Source organism: Scyliorhinus torazame, chromosome 22, assembly GCF_047496885.1.
Source record: "Scyliorhinus torazame isolate Kashiwa2021f chromosome 22, sScyTor2.1, whole genome shotgun sequence".
In the NCBI taxonomy this organism is placed as follows: Eukaryota; Metazoa; Chordata; class Chondrichthyes; order Carcharhiniformes; family Scyliorhinidae; genus Scyliorhinus; species Scyliorhinus torazame.
Genome location: NC_092728.1, coordinates 72,986,314 through 73,006,223, shown reverse-complemented (window position 1 = coordinate 73,006,223; position 19,910 = coordinate 72,986,314). Strand labels below are relative to the sequence as shown.

The 19,910-nt window shown below is 49.6% G+C and overlaps 1 protein-coding gene and 1 long non-coding RNA gene across 6 annotated transcripts in view; one reads left to right on the top strand and one right to left on the bottom strand.

Annotated features, from left to right (window-relative positions):
* LOC140399129 (regulator of G-protein signaling 3-like) overlaps positions 1–19,910 on the bottom strand; it is a 369,904-nt gene that overhangs the window by 66,119 nt on the left and 283,875 nt on the right. For all 5 annotated transcript variants that reach the window (XM_072488325.1, XM_072488326.1, XM_072488327.1 and 2 more), the window contains one exon: positions 5,315–5,983. In XM_072488325.1, coding sequence (XP_072344426.1) covers positions 5,315–5,983 — 669 coding nt within the window. The remainder of the gene's footprint in view (positions 1–5,314; positions 5,984–19,910) is intronic.
* Positions 1–19,910, top strand: part of LOC140399130 (uncharacterized) — a 173,140-nt gene that overhangs the window by 130,846 nt on the left and 22,384 nt on the right. The gene's annotated exons all lie outside the window — the stretch shown is intronic.

Here is a 19,910-nt window from a genome sequence, read left to right as displayed (position 1 = left end):
TCCTGAGGGGTGGAGGTCACTGGTGAGGCATCTGCCATGAGAGGAACAGAGAACCAAGGAGGGCTCCAAAGGCTACAATGTAGGTGCCCTCTGGTTGGGGTGAGCTCTGCTGATTCCCTGCTTCCTCTGCAGTGGGGTAGCACCTGATAGGCCACTGATTGAGTTTGGCCATGCCCATTCACTTGATGATACATCTGGGGTAATAGGGTGTTCAGTGGGGTGGCCTGGGTGGGATCTGAGATGACCAGGAGCCTTCTGAGTATTTAAAGGTAACAGGCAGCACTCAGCAGTGTGCGCAGCAAGGAGGCTGTACGTAGCACCAATGGGGTGCGTTTAAAAGGCAATGGCGGTCTGAGCCAGACCACCCCGATCCTGAGGGGGACACCCTGACTCCACGGACCTGGCACCAAATTGCTCTCCGCTACTGCCCCCAGCTCGGGCAGCTCCCCCCCCCCCAGCAATCCTGGCAGTTTTCAATGGTTTTTCTGTGTTTTTGTAGTCTCCCGCTCCCTCTCTGCAGCCATGATGCCCAGCCCCCATTGGTAAATACTTACTCATAGCGTGTGATACTCATCGAATTTACAGTGCAGAAGGTGGCCATTCGGCCCATCGAGTCTGCACCGGCTCTTGGAAAGAGCACCCTATCCAAGCCCACACCTCCATCCTATCCCCATAACCCAGTAACCCCACCCAACACTAAGGGCAATTTTGGACACTAAGGGCAATTTATCATGGCCAATCCACCTAACCTGCACATCTTTGGACTGTGGGAGGAAACCGGAGCACCCGGAGGAAACCCACGCACACATCGGGGAGAACGTGCAGACTCCGCACAGACAGTGACCCAAGCCAGAAATCGAACCTGGGACTCTGGAGCTGTGAAGCAATTGTGCTATTCACGTTGCTACCGTGCTGCCCAAATGAATTACTTGTAGTAATTCATCCCGCGTGACATCTGCCGGAGAGAGGCGGAGCATATTGTGTCCAACCCGCTAATCAGATTTAAATGCATGCAAATGGCGGTTTTGCATGCCCCTGCCGGTGGGGAGGGGGTGGGGCGGTAAACCTAATTTTCGCCACCAGGGCGGGACCAGAGCATGGCATTGGAATCGGGTGCTTAGCACAAATCTCGATTTTTACAGGACACCCAATTCTCCGCCCGATCGCGATTCTCAACTCCAATTTGTAAGGTGGAGAATCCAGCCCTCAGACCTTACTGCTGCAGGAGCATTTGTGAACAGTAGAGGTCCTTCTGCTACTATATTCCATTTAAAATGCATTTAACTTCCCCATTTCAACTTCCAAAATGTTTTATTACTTCATATGAACAAACAAAGAAGAAAGAAAAGTACAGCACAGGAACAGGCCCTTCGGCCTTCCAAGCCTGTGACGACCATGTTGCCCGTCTAACCTAAAACCTTCTACACTTCCGGGGTCCGTATCCCTCCATCCCCATCCTATTCATAGTAAGAAGTCTGACAGCACCAGGTTAAATTCCAACAGGTTTGTTTCGATTCTCTAGCTTTCAGAGCGCAGCTCCTTCCTGAGCTGCGCTCCGAAAGCTAGTGAATCAAAACAAACCTGTTGGACATTAACCTGGTGTTGTCAGACTTCTTACTGTGCCCACCCCAGTCCAACGCCGGCATCTCCGCATCATCTGCATTCATGTACTTGCCAAGACGCCCCTTAAACGTCATTATCATTCCTGATTCCACTACCTGCTCCAGCAGCGAGTTCTCGGCACCCACTACCCTCTATGTAACAAAACTTCCCTCGCACAACTCCTCTAAACTTTGCCCCCCACCTTTAAATCTATGTCCCCGAGTAATTGACTCTTCCATCCTGGGAAAAAGCTTCTGGCTATCCACTCTGTCCATGCCCTTCATAATTCTGTAGACTTCTCAGGTCACCCCTCGACCTCCATCATTCCACTGAGAACAAACCGATTTTATCCAACCTCTCCTCATAGCTAACGTCCTCCATACCAGGCAACATCCTGGTAAATCTCTTCTGGACCCTCTCCAAAGCCTCCACTTCCTTCTGATAGTGTGGCGACCAGAATTGAACTCTGTGGCCGGGGTTCTCCGATCCCTCGCCAGGTCGGAGAATCCCCGGGGGGGCAGCGCGAATACTGCCCAGCCACCCCGACGCCGGCCGCCCTATTATTCGGCGCAATTTTTCGGGGGGCCGGCAGGATTCCCGCCACGCCGGTCGGGGGCCATTGACAGCGGCCCCCCCAGCGATTCTCCGGGCCCCGATGGGCCAAGTGGCCATCCAGATTTGGTCCAGTCCCGCTGGCATGAATTACTCATCTCACGCACGGCAGGACCTGGCAGGTAAGTGTGTGGGGGCGGTCCTGCGGGAGGATCCGACCCAGGGGAGGGCCCTCGCGGTGGCCTGCCCCACGATCGGGGCCTACCGATCCTGTGGGAAGGCGGTTTCCATGGGGGCCTTCTTTCCTCCTCGCCGCGTTCCTGTAGGGCTCCGCCATATTGCCCGGGAGCCGGTGCGGAGAAGAGAATCCCGGCGCATACGCGGAAATACGCCGGCCGTTCCACGTATTCGCGAGATCACACCAGCCATTCCGCACATGCGCGAACCCCCGCTAGCCCTTCGGAGTCGGCTGGAGCGGCGCCAACCCCTCTGCCATCAAACTAGCCCCCGAAAACTTGGAGACTTCCTCACTTTCGGGGGCTGTTGACGCCAGAGTGGTTGGCGCCGGTTTTCCCGCCGGCATGGGGACTTAGTCCCCAGAAGGGTGAATCCCACCCTGTATTCCAAGTGTGGCCTAACTAAAGTTCTATACAGTTGCAGCATGACTTGCCAATTTTTATACTCAGTGCCCCGGTCGATGAAGGCAAGCATGCCCTATGTCTTCTTGACTACCTTCTCCACCTGCGTTGCCACTTTCCATAACCCGTGGACCTGTACACCTAGATTCCTTTGCCTGTCAATACTCTTGAAGGTTCTGCCATTTACTATATTCCCACCTGTATTAGACCTTCCAAAATGCATTACCTCACATTTCTCCGGATTAAACTCCATCCGTCATCTCCCCGCCCAAGTCTCCAACCAATCTATATCCTGCTGTATCCTCTGACAGTCCTGGGGCATGATTCTCCAACCCCCTGCCGGGCCGGAGAATCGCCGGGGGGTAGCATGAATCCCGCCCCGCCGCCGGCTGCCTGATTCTCCGGCGCTGTTTTATCGGCGGGGGCAGGTATCGCGTTGCGTCGGTCGGGGGCCGTTGGCAGTGCCCCCCCCCCCCCGGCGATCCTCCGCTCCGCGATGGGCCGAGTGGCCGCCCGTTTTTGGCCAGTCCCGCCGGCGTAAATCAAACAAGGTCCTTACCGGCGGGACCTGGCTCTGCGGCGGCCTGCGGAGTCCTCGGGGGGGCTCTGGGAGATCTGGCCCCGGGGTGGCCTGGCCCGCGATTGGGCCCACCGATCTGTGGGCAGGCCAATGCCATGGGGGCACTCTTTCCCTCCGCGCCGGCCGCTGTAACGGTCCGCCATGGCCGGCGCGGAGAAGAACACCACTAGTCACGGCCCTCCACTGCTACCCTCTGTCTTCTACGACTGAGCCAATTCTGCATCCATCTTGCTATCTCACCTCTGATCCCGTGTGACTTCATCTTCTGTACCAGTCTGCCATGAGTGACCTTGTCAAAGGCCTTACTGAAGCCCATGTAGACAACATCCACTGCCCTTCATCAATCATCTTCATCACTTCCTCAAAAAACTCGATCAAGTTAGTGAGACCCTTCAACCATGCTGCCTCTCGCTAAAACATCCATTTGTTTCCAAATGGGAGTAAATCCTATCTCGAAGAATCCTATCTAATAATTTCCCTATCACTGACGTAAGGCTCAACGGCCTATAATTTCCTGGATTATCCTTACTACCCTTCTTAAACAAAGGAACAACATTAGCTATTCTCCAGTCCTCTGGGACCTCACCTGTAGCCAGTGAGGATACAAACGTTTCTGTCAAGGCCCCAGCAATTTCCTCCTTTGCCTCCCTCAATATTCTGGCATAGTTCCCATCAGGCCCTGGGGGCTTATCTACCTTAATGTTTTTCAAGACGCCCAATACCTCCTCCTTTTTGATCTCAATGTGACCCAGACTATCTACACACCCTTCCCCAGACTCATCATTCACCAAGTCCTTCTCATTGGTGAATACTAATGCAAAGTACTCATTCAGTACCTCGCCCATTTCCCTCCCCTGTCCTTGAGTGGGCCAACCCTTTCCCCGGCTGCCCTCTTGCTCTTTACATACATGTAAAAAGCTTTGGGATTTTCGAAACATTTCAGATATCTTCTGGTGTAAAAACAGAAAATGGTGTAAATATATATAATTAAGCGGCATCCTTGGAGAGAAATAGAGTTAACAGGTTGGATTCTCCATCGGCTGACGTCGCTATTGGGGTCCACAATGTGCCGGTGAATCACAAAATTGGGATCAGTACCGGGTGTCGACAGACGCTCCGACTCCCCCGCTGGCGCCGAAATCGAGGTCCATGACCAGGCCCCGACGGGAGGATATAAATGAACGCAAAAGGATCGAAATGACCCATTTATATCCATTTAGCAGACCCAGCATCCTATGCTCCGGCCCTTTGCGATTCTCCGGTCCGTGAGGCCGGGAATCTCATGGGCGTGGATCACCTTTGGTCTCCACCAATGTGGCTCTGGGCCAAGGGATAACTCCTGAGGGGAGCTGCCCCCAAAGTCCAACCAAGGGACCCCCCACCCCACCCCCACAATGCAGTGGGCATTGAGTGCAGAACGGTGCATGTGTAACAAAGTCCCACGTGCAGCTGCAGATTCAAAGATCATGAATGGATCATCTACGAATCTAAAATATACACGGGGTAGGGGGATAGAATTTAATCCATCAAAAACACATTTCTCATGTAAACTGATGAAAATGTTTGCCAGTACTGGGCCTCTAGATTCCTAGAGGTTGTGTAAAGAATATGTAATATGTAAGTGACTGCTTAAGAATTGTTTGATACTGATAACTACTAAAAGTTCTATCAAATATCTACTAAAAGTTCTATCAAATACTATTAAAGATAAATGGAGATTCAGCAAAACTCATTGTTATAGTTAATACTTCTTAATAGGACATTAGTACACGATTTAACGATACAACAGCCAAATTATTTTTAATTTCCCAGCACTCTGATTCAGATTATTTTTCTTTGCAAGTATACCTATTTCAAACATGTATGCAGATATTTATTGGCAAAGTTATCATGAGTAATGCCAACAGTTAAATTCAGATGTAAAAGAAAATTGAGTACTCACTTTACGTCCAGAGAAGATGAGGCATAATTGATGCATGGAACCACCATTTTTCACATTAGCTAGCTCTTTTTTGAGGGTCCTTGGAGAGGGCGGGGCCCAGTTGGACTTTGCCTTCTGACCATCGCATCCTACACAGTTGAGTGCATTGTCAGATTTAAAACACTGAGCCTTAGGTTCCTGCTGAAGGCTACCCTCACTGTGTGTTCGACGTCGCAGTGAGTTCTGAATAGAGAGAGTGCAATGTTTCTCACAATCTGATGTTTCAATCATACTGCGGCGTTTAGAGTTACAACTGTCCAAGTAACAGTCATCACTATCGTCATCATAATCATTGTCATCATCATCATCCTCTTCTTCCTCCTCATCCTCAATATCGTCACCATCAATCTGTAAAATTGGTAGCTCGTCAGTACTTTGGCTAAAGGTTCTGTCAAGTCTGACCTCAGGTATATTGAATTGCATTCGAGGATTCTGTGACTCAATGATATTTGGTTGTTCACTACTTTCTTTTACTCCCTCTGCGGATTTATTTTCTTCTTCTGCAGCTTGTTCTTTTTCGGAGACATCGTCATCTTCAGCATCTTCATTGCCAGTTGACTGGATGTCGCTCATTGGGGCCTTTTCCTCAGACAGCATCTCCGACTGTTCACCTGATTTTGGGTCAAGCATCTATTCAGTGGGAACACAAAGAGAAAAATTAAATACATTAAACTAATTGATCATACTTTACTGTGAAAGGGGAAAGAGGTTTTTGATGTATATAGCAACAATATACCATTGATAATTAGTTCTCACAGTGATCGTAATAGAGACAAAGCAAATCAAGTGCTGTAGGAAGTAGTGGAAGGCCTGAATATTTAAAAGGGTTGATTGCATTGCCTGAGAATACAGATCGGAAACCTGGAAGTCTGGGTTTCCCTGCATGTCACACAGCTTTAACTCCCCAAAGTGCGGAATCCGAACTCGACAGGTTCCCATCTGGGAGTTTGCCTGATTGACAGATGCACAACGCGCTATTAAAAAGTGAATCAAGACAAAGGCACCCACAAAATTAAAAAAGTAATTTTAACCTATTTCAACAAGTGAGAAAGTGACATGATGCGATTAGCCAGTTTACTCCCATTGACGCCAATCAAAAGTAAAATTGGGTTATTTGTAAAACAGGATGGTTGATCACTTTCCCGTGGCTCGATTAAAATAACTCCATAGGGTTAAATGGGAATTTCTCCCACATCGATCTTGTAACTATGGTTTTTGTTTACAATATAAGTATAGGGCACCATAGGATCCAAAATGCCAGAAAATACATAACATTATTGTCAAAAGTCATATTTTCTGTGATATTGAGCAGTTTTCTTCCAGGTATAACCTAGAAGTTAAATCTGGTCTTTTCAGCATTCACACTCTGTCCGCGTCTAAGATTCAATTTTTCCGGGGGGCCATTTCCACCACAAATCCACAGTCAAGCTGCAATTATTCACCTGCCACTGGTAAATTGCCAGATCTGGTGGGAAGAACCTTAATTAGTTCAACTAGCATTTGGATTGAATGGTCATCCTTCATCTTTCCCAACTCTGGCAAAATGGAATGGTGACAGGGAAATGATGGACAGTCCTCTTTCCTCACCATTTTCCAGGCCTCACGCTTCCCAGCCCATGTCCAGACAGTTGGCTTGTTAATTGGCCTAATTCTGAAACTGAACAGGATTCCAGAGCCCCTTTTGTGTCATCCTGAGGAAAATGCCGATGGCAGGGATAGTGTCATAAAACCAGCACATGTACCAGTCAAGCTATTTTTAAAGCCAGACTGCCTCTTTTCAGAACCTCATTGGAACCTAAAGATCCTGCCCTAAAACATCATTTAAGGGATATATGTGAATAGGAATAGAATAGACTGTGTGAGTGGAGGACCATCACTGCACAGACCAAATATTGCTCAAAGGTCTCCTTTGGTTCTGTAAAATCTGTGATTAAATCCATTGTTTCCAAATTAATTGAAATTCAAGAGAAAGCAAAAAACTGTCCCAGATAGAATGGCTATGTTTGAAAGGAAACGTAGGAGGGGCAGGCCCGAGGGGTGGACCCAAGGGGCTTGTTAAGGAGGTACTCCCCTTTCCTGCCAACAGCATGAAGAGTGGAATCTGGCGGGCTTTAAACTGGGCTGCCTCTTCTGTCCACTACAGGAAAAATTGCAGCGGGGCAAGAAGAAGCCCTTAGGTAGTCACTAATTGGTCAATTAAGGGCCTCAGTTGGCCTAAGGGTGGGTATGCTACCCTGTTGCCTCTCCTGCTATGCGCAAAATTGGAGTAGCCAAGAAGATGACAGGAATGGTGCCCATAGCATTATGTTCAATTTTATGGCTCCTGCCCACCCACCCCACAGGAAACATGCAATCCCAACCCATGTTGTTAATGTCCCCACAAATAAGTCAACACCAGAAGGCTCATGGTTGGCACCATTAAGCTTTGAAACTTCTAGGATTGGCAGTCTAGACAATAGAAAGTGCTCTCCAAACTTTGAGGCTCAATGATTAATAAAGCATAATTGAATGTGTTTGTAACAGCATGGTGTGGTGAACCATTGTAATAGGAGATGCAAGGTAGGACCTACACTACAGGTTCGCCGGTAGCTCCTGCCGGCGAGCTCCGCCCACGGAGAACTGTATAAATGCATGACCTCCAGTGCCCTGCCATTTCGCCAGTTGCAGCAGGAGGCCGCGCATCTGACTGTAATAAAGCCACAGTTGTACCCAACTTTAGTCTTTGTGCAATTGATCGTGCATCACGTGGCCAAAAGTCTCCGGCCATTTGGATTCTCTGTTCCTGACGGCAGCGCCCACCAGCCTGCAGGGTTTCCCAGCAGCGTGGGGTGGCTTCAATGGGAAATCCCACTGACAAGCGGCAGTAGAGAATCCTGCTGCCAGCGAAGGGTGCGCCGTCAAGGAGCGGCTGGGGGACTGGAGAATCCAATATGTTCAATGAAACGCCACCATTTGGAGGAAACCTATGGATCTATCATAAACTAATCATCTTAACTGAGGTTGATCTAATTGAAGGAGTTAGGAATCAACTCAGCGACTTCCGGGTGCGGCAATGACCAGCTGAGTCGCACGTTTCAGCACCTCCTGTTGGAACGGACTTTTGGGCTCTTAATCGGAGCCCCAACGGCAATTTAAACGGCCAAAAACACTGTGCGGTAAACCAGAAGGGAATCCCCCCGGACACGCATGGAAAAAGGAGAGGATAGCGGCCGGATTGCAGAAGATCCTCTGGAGCAACGGCAAGGAAGGGAAGCTCGAAGCAAGATGGCGTCGGAAGGTGGCCGTTTGTTATGGGGCCCGGAGCAACAAGAGTTCCTGCGGCGCTGTGTGGAAGAGCTGAAGAAGGAGTTGAAGAAGGAAGTGTTGGCCCCGATATTACAGGCGATTGAAGGGCTAAAGGAGGAGCAGAGGACCCAGGAGCTGGAGCTTTGGGTCATGAAGGCAAAGACTGCTGAAAACGAAGATGAAATACAGGGCCTGGTGGTGAAGGCAGAGACGCACGGGGCACAGCACAAAAGGTGTGTGGAGAGGTTGGAAGCACTGGAGAATAATTCGAGGAGGAAGAATTTAAGAGTCCTGGGTCTTCCCGAAGGTGCAGAGGGGGCGGACGTCGGGACATATGTGAGCACGATGCTTCACTCGCTAATGGGATCGGAGGCCCCAACGGGCCCTTTGGAGGTGGAGGGAGCCTATCGAGTGATGGCGTGAAGACCAAAGGCTGGAGAAATACCTCGAGCTATAGTGGTGAGGTTTCTCCGCTACAATGACAGAGAGACGGACCTCAGATGGCCGAAGAAAACTCGGAGCTGTAGGTGGGAGAACGCGGTGATCCGCGTATACCAGGATTGGAGTGCGGAGGTGGCGAGAAGGAGGGCAAGTTTCAATCGGGCTAAGGCGGTGCTTCACAAAAAGAAGGTTCAATTTGGAATGTTGCAACTGGCGAGACTGTGGGTCACACACCAAGGGAAGCACCACTACTTTGAGATGGCAGAAGAGGCGTGGACATTCATTGTGGACGAGAAGCTGGAATAGTCTGGCGAAAGAAAGAGCTTCTGGGACAAAGTGGTGGGGTGATTATGTGGGGCGAGGAAGGGGAAGGGGGGTGGGGGGGGGGAGAAATGATTTTTCAATTTGTTAATTCTATGATCCTGTAACTTTTCTCTCTTCCCCATGTTGGGGGGGGGGGGGGGGGAGTATGAGGAACTGTGGGCGCCGGTGGGACGGAAAGGGGAAGGAAAGGGAAATGCGCCATTAGGGGCGGGGCCGAGTGGGAAACGCGGGCTTTGCTCCCGCGCTATGGTAATTGTGGCGGGGAGGGGGACGCAGGAAGGAGGGGGCCTCGCACAGTGGGGGCCGAAGGCAAGGGGGGAAGCCGAGGTCAGCCAGAGTTCGCTGACTTCTGGGAGCAACATGGGGGGTGCAACTACGCTAGAGGGGGATCTAGCGGAGGGGGGGGGGGGTTAACTGGGTTGCTGCTGCTAAGGAGAAGGGGGAGCTTTTATGGGACAGGGTGTTCGAGACGGGGGGGCACCGTCGGTGGGGTATACAGGTACGTGGGAACCGGGTGAGGAGCTGGGTTAAAAAAGGGGATGGCTAGTCGACAAGGGGGGGAAGTAAAGAGCCCCCCAACCCGGCTGATCACGTGGAAAGTGAGAGGGCTGAACGGGCCGATTAAAAGGGCACGGGTACTCGCACACCTAAAGAAATTAAAGGCAGATGTGGTTATGTTGCAGGAGACGCACCTGAAACTGATAGACCAGGTCAGACTACGTAAAGGATGGGTGGGGCAGGTGTTTCATTCGGGTTTAGATGCGAAGAATAGGGGGGTGGCTATTTTAGTGGGGAAACGGGTACTGTTTGAGGCAAAGACCATAGTGGCGGATAGTGGGGGTAGATATGTGATGGTGAGTGGCAGATTGCAAGGGGAGGCGGTGGTTCTGGTGAACCAGGGTTTATAAAACTAGAACGGATAAAGTTTGCACTAAGGGGTTCGGCTCAAGGGTTCACCAGGCAGTGGCAACCGTTCATTAACTACCTTGCAGAACGATAAAGGAAATGGGAAGGTAACAGCAGCAACCCGGGGGGGGGGGGGGGGGGGGGGGTGGGTGGGGGGCTCGGGCTCGGGTGGGTCCTCAGGGGTGTTTTTGTATAGATATTTGTACTTGGTTATGTATATTGGATTGTTTGATTTTATTATCTGGGAGAGTTATTATTTTTGTTATGGCAGTTGCCATTTAGTTTATATATTATTTATTTATTTGTTAAAAACGGTCACTGTTATTTATATTGTTTTATTGTTGTAAAAAGGGAAAAACATTTGTATTGTTTTGTTTGGCCAAAAAATTTGAATAAAATATATTTTTTTAAAAAGGAATCAACTCAGCAACATCAGTTGCATACACACAATAATGAAAAAGTAAATAATTTACATTTTGCCATAAGTCACAGAATACGACAGGGAAACTTAATTAGTGAGCACAACCTGAGAGGCTATTAGATTGTGTCACTATGAGTATAGTTTTGTGCCCAATGTGTCACTAGTTGGTGCACTTAACTAAAATGATGAGTAAAGGTTCCATATCCAGCTTTGATTTATTTACCATTGGTTGAATATTTCTGTCTAATGCCTCTTTCCCATTACTTAACAAGCTAGAGAAGCCTACCAAATGTAATTCGACTCATTAGTCAATTTGATTTTATAGAAGGCAGGCTTACTGCATAAGTACCGAGATAGATAATGAGGAATCAAGATCAACTTCAGAAACAAATCCAATCTGAAAAGACACATAATATAGCCAGCATTAAAATACTGGGCTAAATTTTCCGTTAGAGAGACTATGGGCTGGATTCTCCGATTTTGTGGCTAAGTGTCAACGCCGGCGTGGGAACTGTGATGTTTTACGATGCCAAAATCAGCGACGAACCCTCACCGATCCTAGGACCTGTGAGGGGCTAGCAGCCACGCCGGGTAAAATTCCAGGTTCCCACGACAAAAACGGCTGGAGAATGGCCGGGTCCGTGGCCGCGCATGCGCACGGCGACGGCCTGCAGCAGTCGCGGTGTACAACATGGCTCCGGCCGTGCAGGGAGCCGAACTGCCAAATACTGGCTACCTGGCCACCCCCACCAGTCTCCCCAATCCTCGCAGAAGCCCCCTCCCCCCCCCCCCCCCCAGCAGCATGGCTCCTGGCCGACTGAACACAGTTCGCAACCGCCATGCCGGGTTCCCAACTGCTGAGACCACACGTCCTCCGCGCAGTCGGGAACTCGGTCCATTGGGGTCAGAGCATTTAAACACAGCTGACTGTTTTTCTCTGTCCAGGAATTGACAGGTGCTGCTTCTTATGCCTGAGCCAGGTGAATGTTAAAGCAGTAGGGTGGGAGTCTCCGTCCCACCAGCCCAATTTTCCAGTGAGGCGCGCCCCTGCCGGCAGTGGGATTCTCTGGTCCTGCCATCGGGAGACCAGCAGGCCTGGGTGCGCTGCCGGTGAAACAGAGGATCCCGCAGATGGAGAATCCCGCGGGTAATCTTTTTCACTGCCTCTGTCTGGATTGCTCTCTAGCTTCCAGACAGGGGTCTCCCTTCTGGGTCGGGGGCGGGCGCTGGGGAAGGCAGCCTGACAAAGGTCATTTTGCTGGTTGGTCTGTGGGGGGGTCTCCTTATTGGTGGTCTCGAAGGGATGTTCCTTATTTAGGGAGACTCTGGAGATGGGCCTTATTTAGGGGTTCTCTAGGAGGAGGCCTCCTTTTTTAGAGGGTGTATGGAGGTTCCCGTCGGGGGATTCTTTATTTTGAGGGCCTCTGGGGAGGGGGGGTTGTCCTTATTTAGAGGGTCTCTAATGGAGGCGGTGGGGGGATCTGGTTGGTAGTGAGCTGGACAGGTCGCATTGTCGGGAGGGGAGGGGAAGATGGTCCTTGGATGGACTTTGGGGGCAATTCCCTTAAAGAGTTACCTCCTTGGCCCATCACGAGGTCCACCACGTCAGGGCCCACTTGTCAGAGCCAGGAGTTATTCTCGCCCACATGATTCCCGGCCCAGAGGACTGGGGAATCACGCGGACGGGAGTATATAGTGCCCAGCCTGCTAAGTGAATGCAAATGGGTCTTAATGACAGATTTTCAACTTGCTGCTGGTGTGGGCATGAACCTTGATCCCGATGCCAGCAGGGAGCTGGAGCATGGGAAACTGATTGGCACCCGGCAGCAATCCCGTTTTCTTCACAACCACTGGATTCTCCGCCTCATCAGTAACCCCACTGCTGGTGGCGTGAGGCGGAGAATTTCGCCCACTGTCTATACAGGAAATGTATGCTCCTGCGCATGCATAATAGTGTAGAGAATTACCCAGGGGATCAAAAAAACCTGATTGAGACTCAAACAAAAATTAGCAACTCAAATATTTGTGCCTACACACTCTTCCCTTAGTGAGTAATGTGAAGTAATGAATTGACATTTTGTGCCGTGAATGTTTATTACATGGCCAAAACTCTTTATGTTAGCCTGGAAGGTGGCACCCACAGCAATCGGACAAAAATATTTCACTGTATGTAAACCAGAATTCCGAACTTGAGTGTTGGTTTTCACCTGTTGGGACTGTCTGAGGTGAGATTCAACCCTTCCATCTTCTGCAATGTTACTCCATAAAAACTAAATATGCAATAGGGAACTGGCTTGTCACAATTTAAGCTGCACATGTACCTAACATTTCAATATTTCTTCAAGAGACTATTGTGGACTACGCCACGCTTTTGCTGCTCTACTGTTACTGTTGATGACAATTCCTAATCCTGCAAAACAATGGTGAGAATATCCTCCCATAGCATGCAGTCGAGTTCCACACCCTGGAGCAGCATCAGGCATGAAAATGAAAGCATTGTTCATTGCAAACAGTGAATTCAAAATATTGACTGCCTGTAAGTGCACAATTACCTGCGCCCAACTGTCCTTTTTAAAAATTATTTATTCATAGGATGTTGGTATGTCTGGCCAAGTGAACATTTGCGAGTCAACTCTGAACGCTTTCGAGAAGCTGCTAGCAAGCCATTTTCTTCAACCACTGTAGGCTGTTAGAATGATAGATTTTCATTGTGGTTTTGGTACAGCGGAATGGCTTGCTGGGCCATTTCAGAAAGCAAATGCTGAGAGTCAATCACTTTGCTGTGGATCTGCAGTTATATGTAGGCCAGACCAAGTAAGGATGGCCAGTTTCCTTCCCTAATGTACATGAATGAACCAGCTGGGCATTTGCAACAATCCAGGATTTCATGGTCAACTTTACAGCTGTGGGGTTTTTTAATGCCAGATTTAAATTTGAATTTGAAATTCGCAATTGCTGTGGTGGGATTTGAACCCATGTCTCCAGATTATTAGTCCAGAAATCTGAATTACAAGTAAGATAACATAAACACTATCCCTCTCGTACCATCGAATATTTAGGGCATGATTTAATAGCCGTGTTGCGTTTGAGCGAGAGTGTGATGCGGCCGTTAGATCACGGGAGAGGCCAAAATCGAGAACCGCGCCGGTACCAATCAGATTGCGATCTTACCGGCCTTCTCCAGTTGGTGAAATCTGGTTCCCACCGTAGCGTGGCGAGAAACCAATAATCAAAACCAATAATCACCACTTAAGGCCAATCTCCTTACAATTAACGGGAACGACCCGCTATTTAACCACCTCCCCAACAAGTGGTCACGCGGGTGCCAATTAGTACACATTTTTTAAGATGTGAAGCTGGTGGAATTGCTCTTCAAAGGAGGTGAGTAGCCATCTTCACTCCTAGGGAATGAGCCCGGGGCACTGGGGTTGCTGCCTCGTGCTCGGTGGGGTGCCCCGGGGGGGGGGGGGTTCAGCCTGAGTTGGGATGGATCGCAATCGGTGAGGGGGGGTCACCCATGGGTTGGGAGGGCAGGGTGTGGGTGTCTCAACGCCTGTGGGTCTGCCATGACATCCCCTGGATCGTGTGTATCCATTACCAGTCAACCCCAGCCCCTGCCTGTCTGCCCTATGACCACCCATAACTACGACTGACCATGGAGGCCTCTGGCCATGCGGCTGAAGGCCATTGTTAATAGGGAATTGGCAATCGTAGTTAAATGAGCTTTTCATAGCTTCCAAGTGGATTCCCATGGGTAGGCGTGCCATGTAGCATGTGGGAGTTATTGCCCAGCATCCCAATCAGACCGTGATGCCTGGTCACTATGCATGAGCACTGCAGGAAGCAACACCACGGACACAGTGGCCAACATCCAAACAGCCAGGGGCTGGGCCACAGCACCAGGGATAGTTCCGCGACCAGAAGGTGGTTATATGTACCGGTGAGGGAACCAGCGCCTGATTGAGGTAATGATACATGCGAGTGTCTGGGGTACAGGGTGTGGGGTCCGGTGACCAGGGCCTTCCACTGTGGCCAGGGTAGCATAGGCAGGGCATGTGGGCGGAATGGGCGGGGGAGAGCAATGGGGGAAATGGAGAATCGCGTGGTGGAAGACACTGCTGGTTGTCAGTCTCACACCTTCTCCAATTCCTCACAGCTATTACATGGGTTGGATGATATATTGGACCCCGCGGAGGCTCCCCTCATGGTGCTGCTGGCAGGCCAGGCGGCTGGACACCAGAGAAATCTGTGGCAGCAGCGTCGACAGAGGCTCGAGGCAGTGGCCCACGTGCAGGTCCCGGCTCCACACCCTGAGGACCTGACCGTCCATCAGGTCAGAGAAGGAGCCAGAGGGGGAGGCCAGCGCCGACCCTAGGTATACAGGCTTCGCTGGTCTTTCCATAGATCGTAAGACATAGGAGCAGAATAAGGCCATTCGGCCCATCGATTCTGCTCCGCCATTCAATCATGGCGGATATGTTTCTCATCCCCATTCTCCTGCCTTCTCCCCATAACCCCTGATCCCTTTATTAATCAAGAGTTTGTTGGAGTTTTTTTTTGTTGCAACAGTTCATTGTGAAAATTGAACATACTCCCAGAAAGGACAACGTGATAGCTGATGCGCTGTCACGTGTTTGGAACGTGTTTGATGGCTATTGCAAAAGGGGGAAATGGGACTTGTATGATGGGGGCTTGTTTAGGTTGGTATGTTTTGATGTTGTGTGTCTCACATATCTCGTAATTGAACAGGTGACAGACAGCCCTCTCCCATCTGTTGTGGACCAACTTCTCCTGCGGGGGCACAGAGGGGGCATCCTGAACCACATGCATCGTTCATCGAGGGGGGGGGGCATGGGCAGCACTGCTAGACATAGTTGGGCTCAGGAGGCTGGATGGTGCCAGACACGTGCCTGTGGGCGGGGCGGTGCCAAGGGAAAGGTGCCAACCTATGCGGCCCGGTGGAGGTCATTGATCTTTTTTTTTCCAGTTAAGGGGCAATTTAGTGTGCCCAAATCCACCTATCCTGCACACCTTTGGATTGTGAGGCTGAAACCCACGCAGGCATGGAGAGAATGTGCAAACTCCACATGGGCAGTGACCCGAGGCCGGGATCGAACCCGGGTCCTCGGCGCCATGGGGCAGCTGTGCTAACCAATGCACCACCAGGTCGTTGATCTTCTTACGACACTGGGTGCCGGTCCTCCTGGAGACGTTCACCAAGCTGCCACTTCCTCCAGGGTGGCACTGGCTGCCCTGTGGCTGACCCTCCGAGCCCCGAGAAGGAACAAGGCATCCCGTCTGATCTCGACAGCATCCAATAATCTAGCCAGGTCGGCATCGCTGAACTGTTGGGCTGGTCTCCTCGATGGCCTCGCTGCGACCTGTGTGGGGTTTTCGCTGGAGGCTCGGTTTAAGTCCTGCTCTCCCTTGTTAGCGGGGAGCTGGTGTTATGGGCCAGGGTTTAGAGAACCCCAAAGTGTATCATGGAGTTCACCTGACCCACAACTTTTAATAGATTGTGGTATGGGGAGCACACGTCCCACTCTACAGGTGTGGTACAGCAGAAGTGGAAAAGTATCTTTTAAAAGCAAAACAATGTTTATTCGATGAACTCAAGTTAACCATTTTAAAACATACAGTGAACATCTTAGCAACCATCAATTCAAATACAATCCCCAAAGACTACAACACTAAGTAACTCTTAAAGCTTTCCTTTGAACATCCATAAGACTTAAAACACTTTTCAACAGAAGCACATTAGGTTTACATTCATAGATTATATCATAGAATTTACAGTGCAGAAGGAGGCCATTCGGCCCATCGAGTCTGCACCAGCTCTTGGAAAGAGCACCCTACCCAAGGTCAACACCGCCACCCTATCCCCATAACCCCACCCAACACTAAGGGTAATTTTGGACACTAAGGGCAATTTATCATGGCCAATCCACCTAACCTGCACATCTTTGGACTGTGGGAGGAAACCGGAGCACCCGAAGGAAACCCACGCACACACGGGGAGGATGTGCAGACTCCGCACAGACAGTGACCCAAGCCGGAATCGAACCTGGGACCCTGGAGCTGTGAAGCAATTGTGCTATCCACAAGGCTACCGTGCTGCCCCACACTACTGAGAACATTTATAATTCTGAATTCACCAAATGATCAAGAGATAGTCTTTTGATGGCAGAGAATAGCAGTACAACTGCTTGGTCTGGCTTCAGCTCCAACACTGAAAACAAAACTAAAACACACCCTGCAGCATGCTCAAAAACAAAAGTAAAAAGCTGACAGACAGCCCAGCTCCACCCACTCTCTGACATCACTGCAGTAATAAACACCCAAACTTAAAGGTACTCTCACTACAGATATTTATATACACATCCATTTATAAACACCGATTTCTTAAGGTACTCTCACATGACACCTCCTCCCAAGAAAAAAAATAAACCGTCAACTTTAAGATGGTTTCATTTTTCACCTTTTCACCATTCTTTAAGAAATGCACACAGTAAATATACTTTTTTGTTTCAAAAAACAACACACGCAAACAGGTATAATAATATAGTCCACTTTTTTTTTCTTCTTCCTCCAACTGAAACTGCTTCCGTTCATCACATTCGTGACAAAGCATCGGCTATCACATTTTCTTGTCCCGCTACATGTTCTATTTTTAAATGAAATGGGTGCAACAATAAACTCCAGCGAAACAGCCTTGCATTGTTATTCCGGAATCGCTCCAAAAACGTCAACGGATTATGATCAGTATATATAACGGTGTCAGACGGATTGCTGGTCACATAAATGTGAAAATGTTGCAAAGCCAGCACCAAATCCAAAGTCTCCTTCTCAATTGTGGAATACTTTTTCTGGTGAGAATTCAATTTCATTGAAAAATAACCAATAGGCCGCTCTAGCCCTTCGGCGTCGTCTTGTAGAAGCACCGCACCTATACCCACATCACTCACATCAACCGCCACTTTGAATGGTTTTGTATAATTTGGGATGGGGCTAACACAGGAGCAGTGGTTAACACAGCCTTCAGGCCGTCAAATGCCTGTGTTGACACTCCGCTGTCCACTGAAATTTGTTACGCTTCTTGAGCAAGTCCGTCAGTGGAGTGACCACACTGCTAAAATTGGGTACAAATTTCTGGTAAAATCCACTCATACCAAGAAATTGCATTATTTCCCGTCGTGTCGAGGGTATCGGAAACTCCCCGATAACTTTTGTTTTCACATCCCGTGGGACCATTCGACCCTGTCCGATAGTATGGCCAAGGAAAGTGACTTGGGCTTTTCCAAATTCAATTTTGGCGAGGTTTATCACCAAACCCGCCTCCTGAAGTCGATCGAATAACTCCATCAGATGTTTTAAATGTTCTGTCCATGTCTGGCTGAAAATTACCAGATCGTCGATGTATACCGCACAATTGGGTAATCCTGAAACAACTTTGTTAGTTAACCGTTGAAATGTGGCTGGGGCGTTTTTTATGCCAAATGGCATAACTTTGAATTGGTATATACCATCTGGAGTCACAAAAGCTGAAATCTCCTTCGCCCTATCGGATAAAGGTACCTGCCAATAATCTTTAAGTAAATCCAGTTTGGAAATAAAAACTGATTGTCCCACTTTCTCAATGCAATCCTCCAAACGTGGGATAGGATAAGAGTCCATTCTTGTAACTGCATTAACCTTTCGATAGTCCACACACAACCGTTGGGTACCTTCTGGTTTAGGTACCATCACTATGGGTGAGCTCCATTGGCTGCAACCCACTTCAATTATGCCATTTTTAAGCATACTCTCAATCTCTTCGTTGACCTGTGCCAATTTTAAAGGGTTAAGTCTATATGGATGTTGTTTGATTGGAACATCATTTCCCACATCTACATCATGTATAGCCATTTTAGTACTTCCCAATTTATCTCCACAAATCTGCCCATGTGATATCAATAATTCTTTCAGGTCAGTTCGTTTTTCCTCTGGAAGGTAACTCAACAATTTATCCTAATTTTTAAGAACATCCTCGTTTTCCAAATTAATTTGAGGTATGTCAAATTCACAGTCATCTGGATTTGGTTCGTCACTTTGAGTTAGAATCATTAAAACCTCCTCCTTTTTCTCTCCTTACTTTCAAAGTACCTTTTAAGCATAATCACAGGACACACTCGGTGAGTCTTCCTTCTATCTGGTGTCTTTACCACATAATTCACCTCACTTAATTTCCTTTCAATCTGATAAGGTCCACAAAACCTTGCTTTTAAAGGTTCACCTACCACTGGTAACAATATTAAAACATTATCTCCACAGGCAAAACTACAAAACGCTACCCGTTTCCTCACATTTTGTGAAACTTTTAAATTTTGTCTCGCCAATTCACCTGCTCTATTTAATCATTCCCTAAAATTTGACACGTAATCCAATAATGTAATTTCCGATTTCCCACTCTCCAATTTTTCCTTAATCAATTTAAGTGGTCCACTTACCTCGGGCGTCATTCTCCGACCCCCCGCTGGGTTGGAGAATCGCCGGGGGCTGCCGTGAATCCCGCCCCCGCCGGTTGCCGAAGTCTCCGGTACCGGATATTCGGCGGGGGCGGGAATCGGGTCGCGGCAGTTGGCGGGCCCCCCCGCTGGATTCTCCGGCCCGGATGGGCCGAAGTCCCACCGATAAATTGCCTGTCCCGCCGGCGTGGATTAAACCAGCTTTTGAACGGCGGGACAAGGCGGCGTGGCGGGCTCCGGGGTCCTGTGGGGGGCGGGCGCGGGGCGATCTGGCCCCGGGGGGTGCCCCCACGATGGCCTGGCCCGCGATCGGGGCCCACCGATCCGCGGGCGGGCCTGTGCCGTGGGGGCACTCTTTCCCTTCCGCCTCCGCCACGGTCTCCACCATGGCGGAGGCGGAAGAGACTCCCTCCACTGCGCATGCATAGGAAACTGTCAGCGGCCGCTGACGCTCCCGCGCATGCGCCGCCCTTGGATGTCATTTCCGCGCCAGCGGGCGGGGCAACAAAGGCCGTTTCCGTCAGCTGGCGGGGCGGAAATCCCTCCGGCGTCGGCCTATCCCCTCAATGTTGGGGCTCGGCCCCCAAAGTTGCCCGTCTGATTGGCGGCGTTTTGGGCGCCAGTCGGCGGACATCGCGCCGTTTCGGGAGAATTTTGCCCCATATGTCAAAAATTA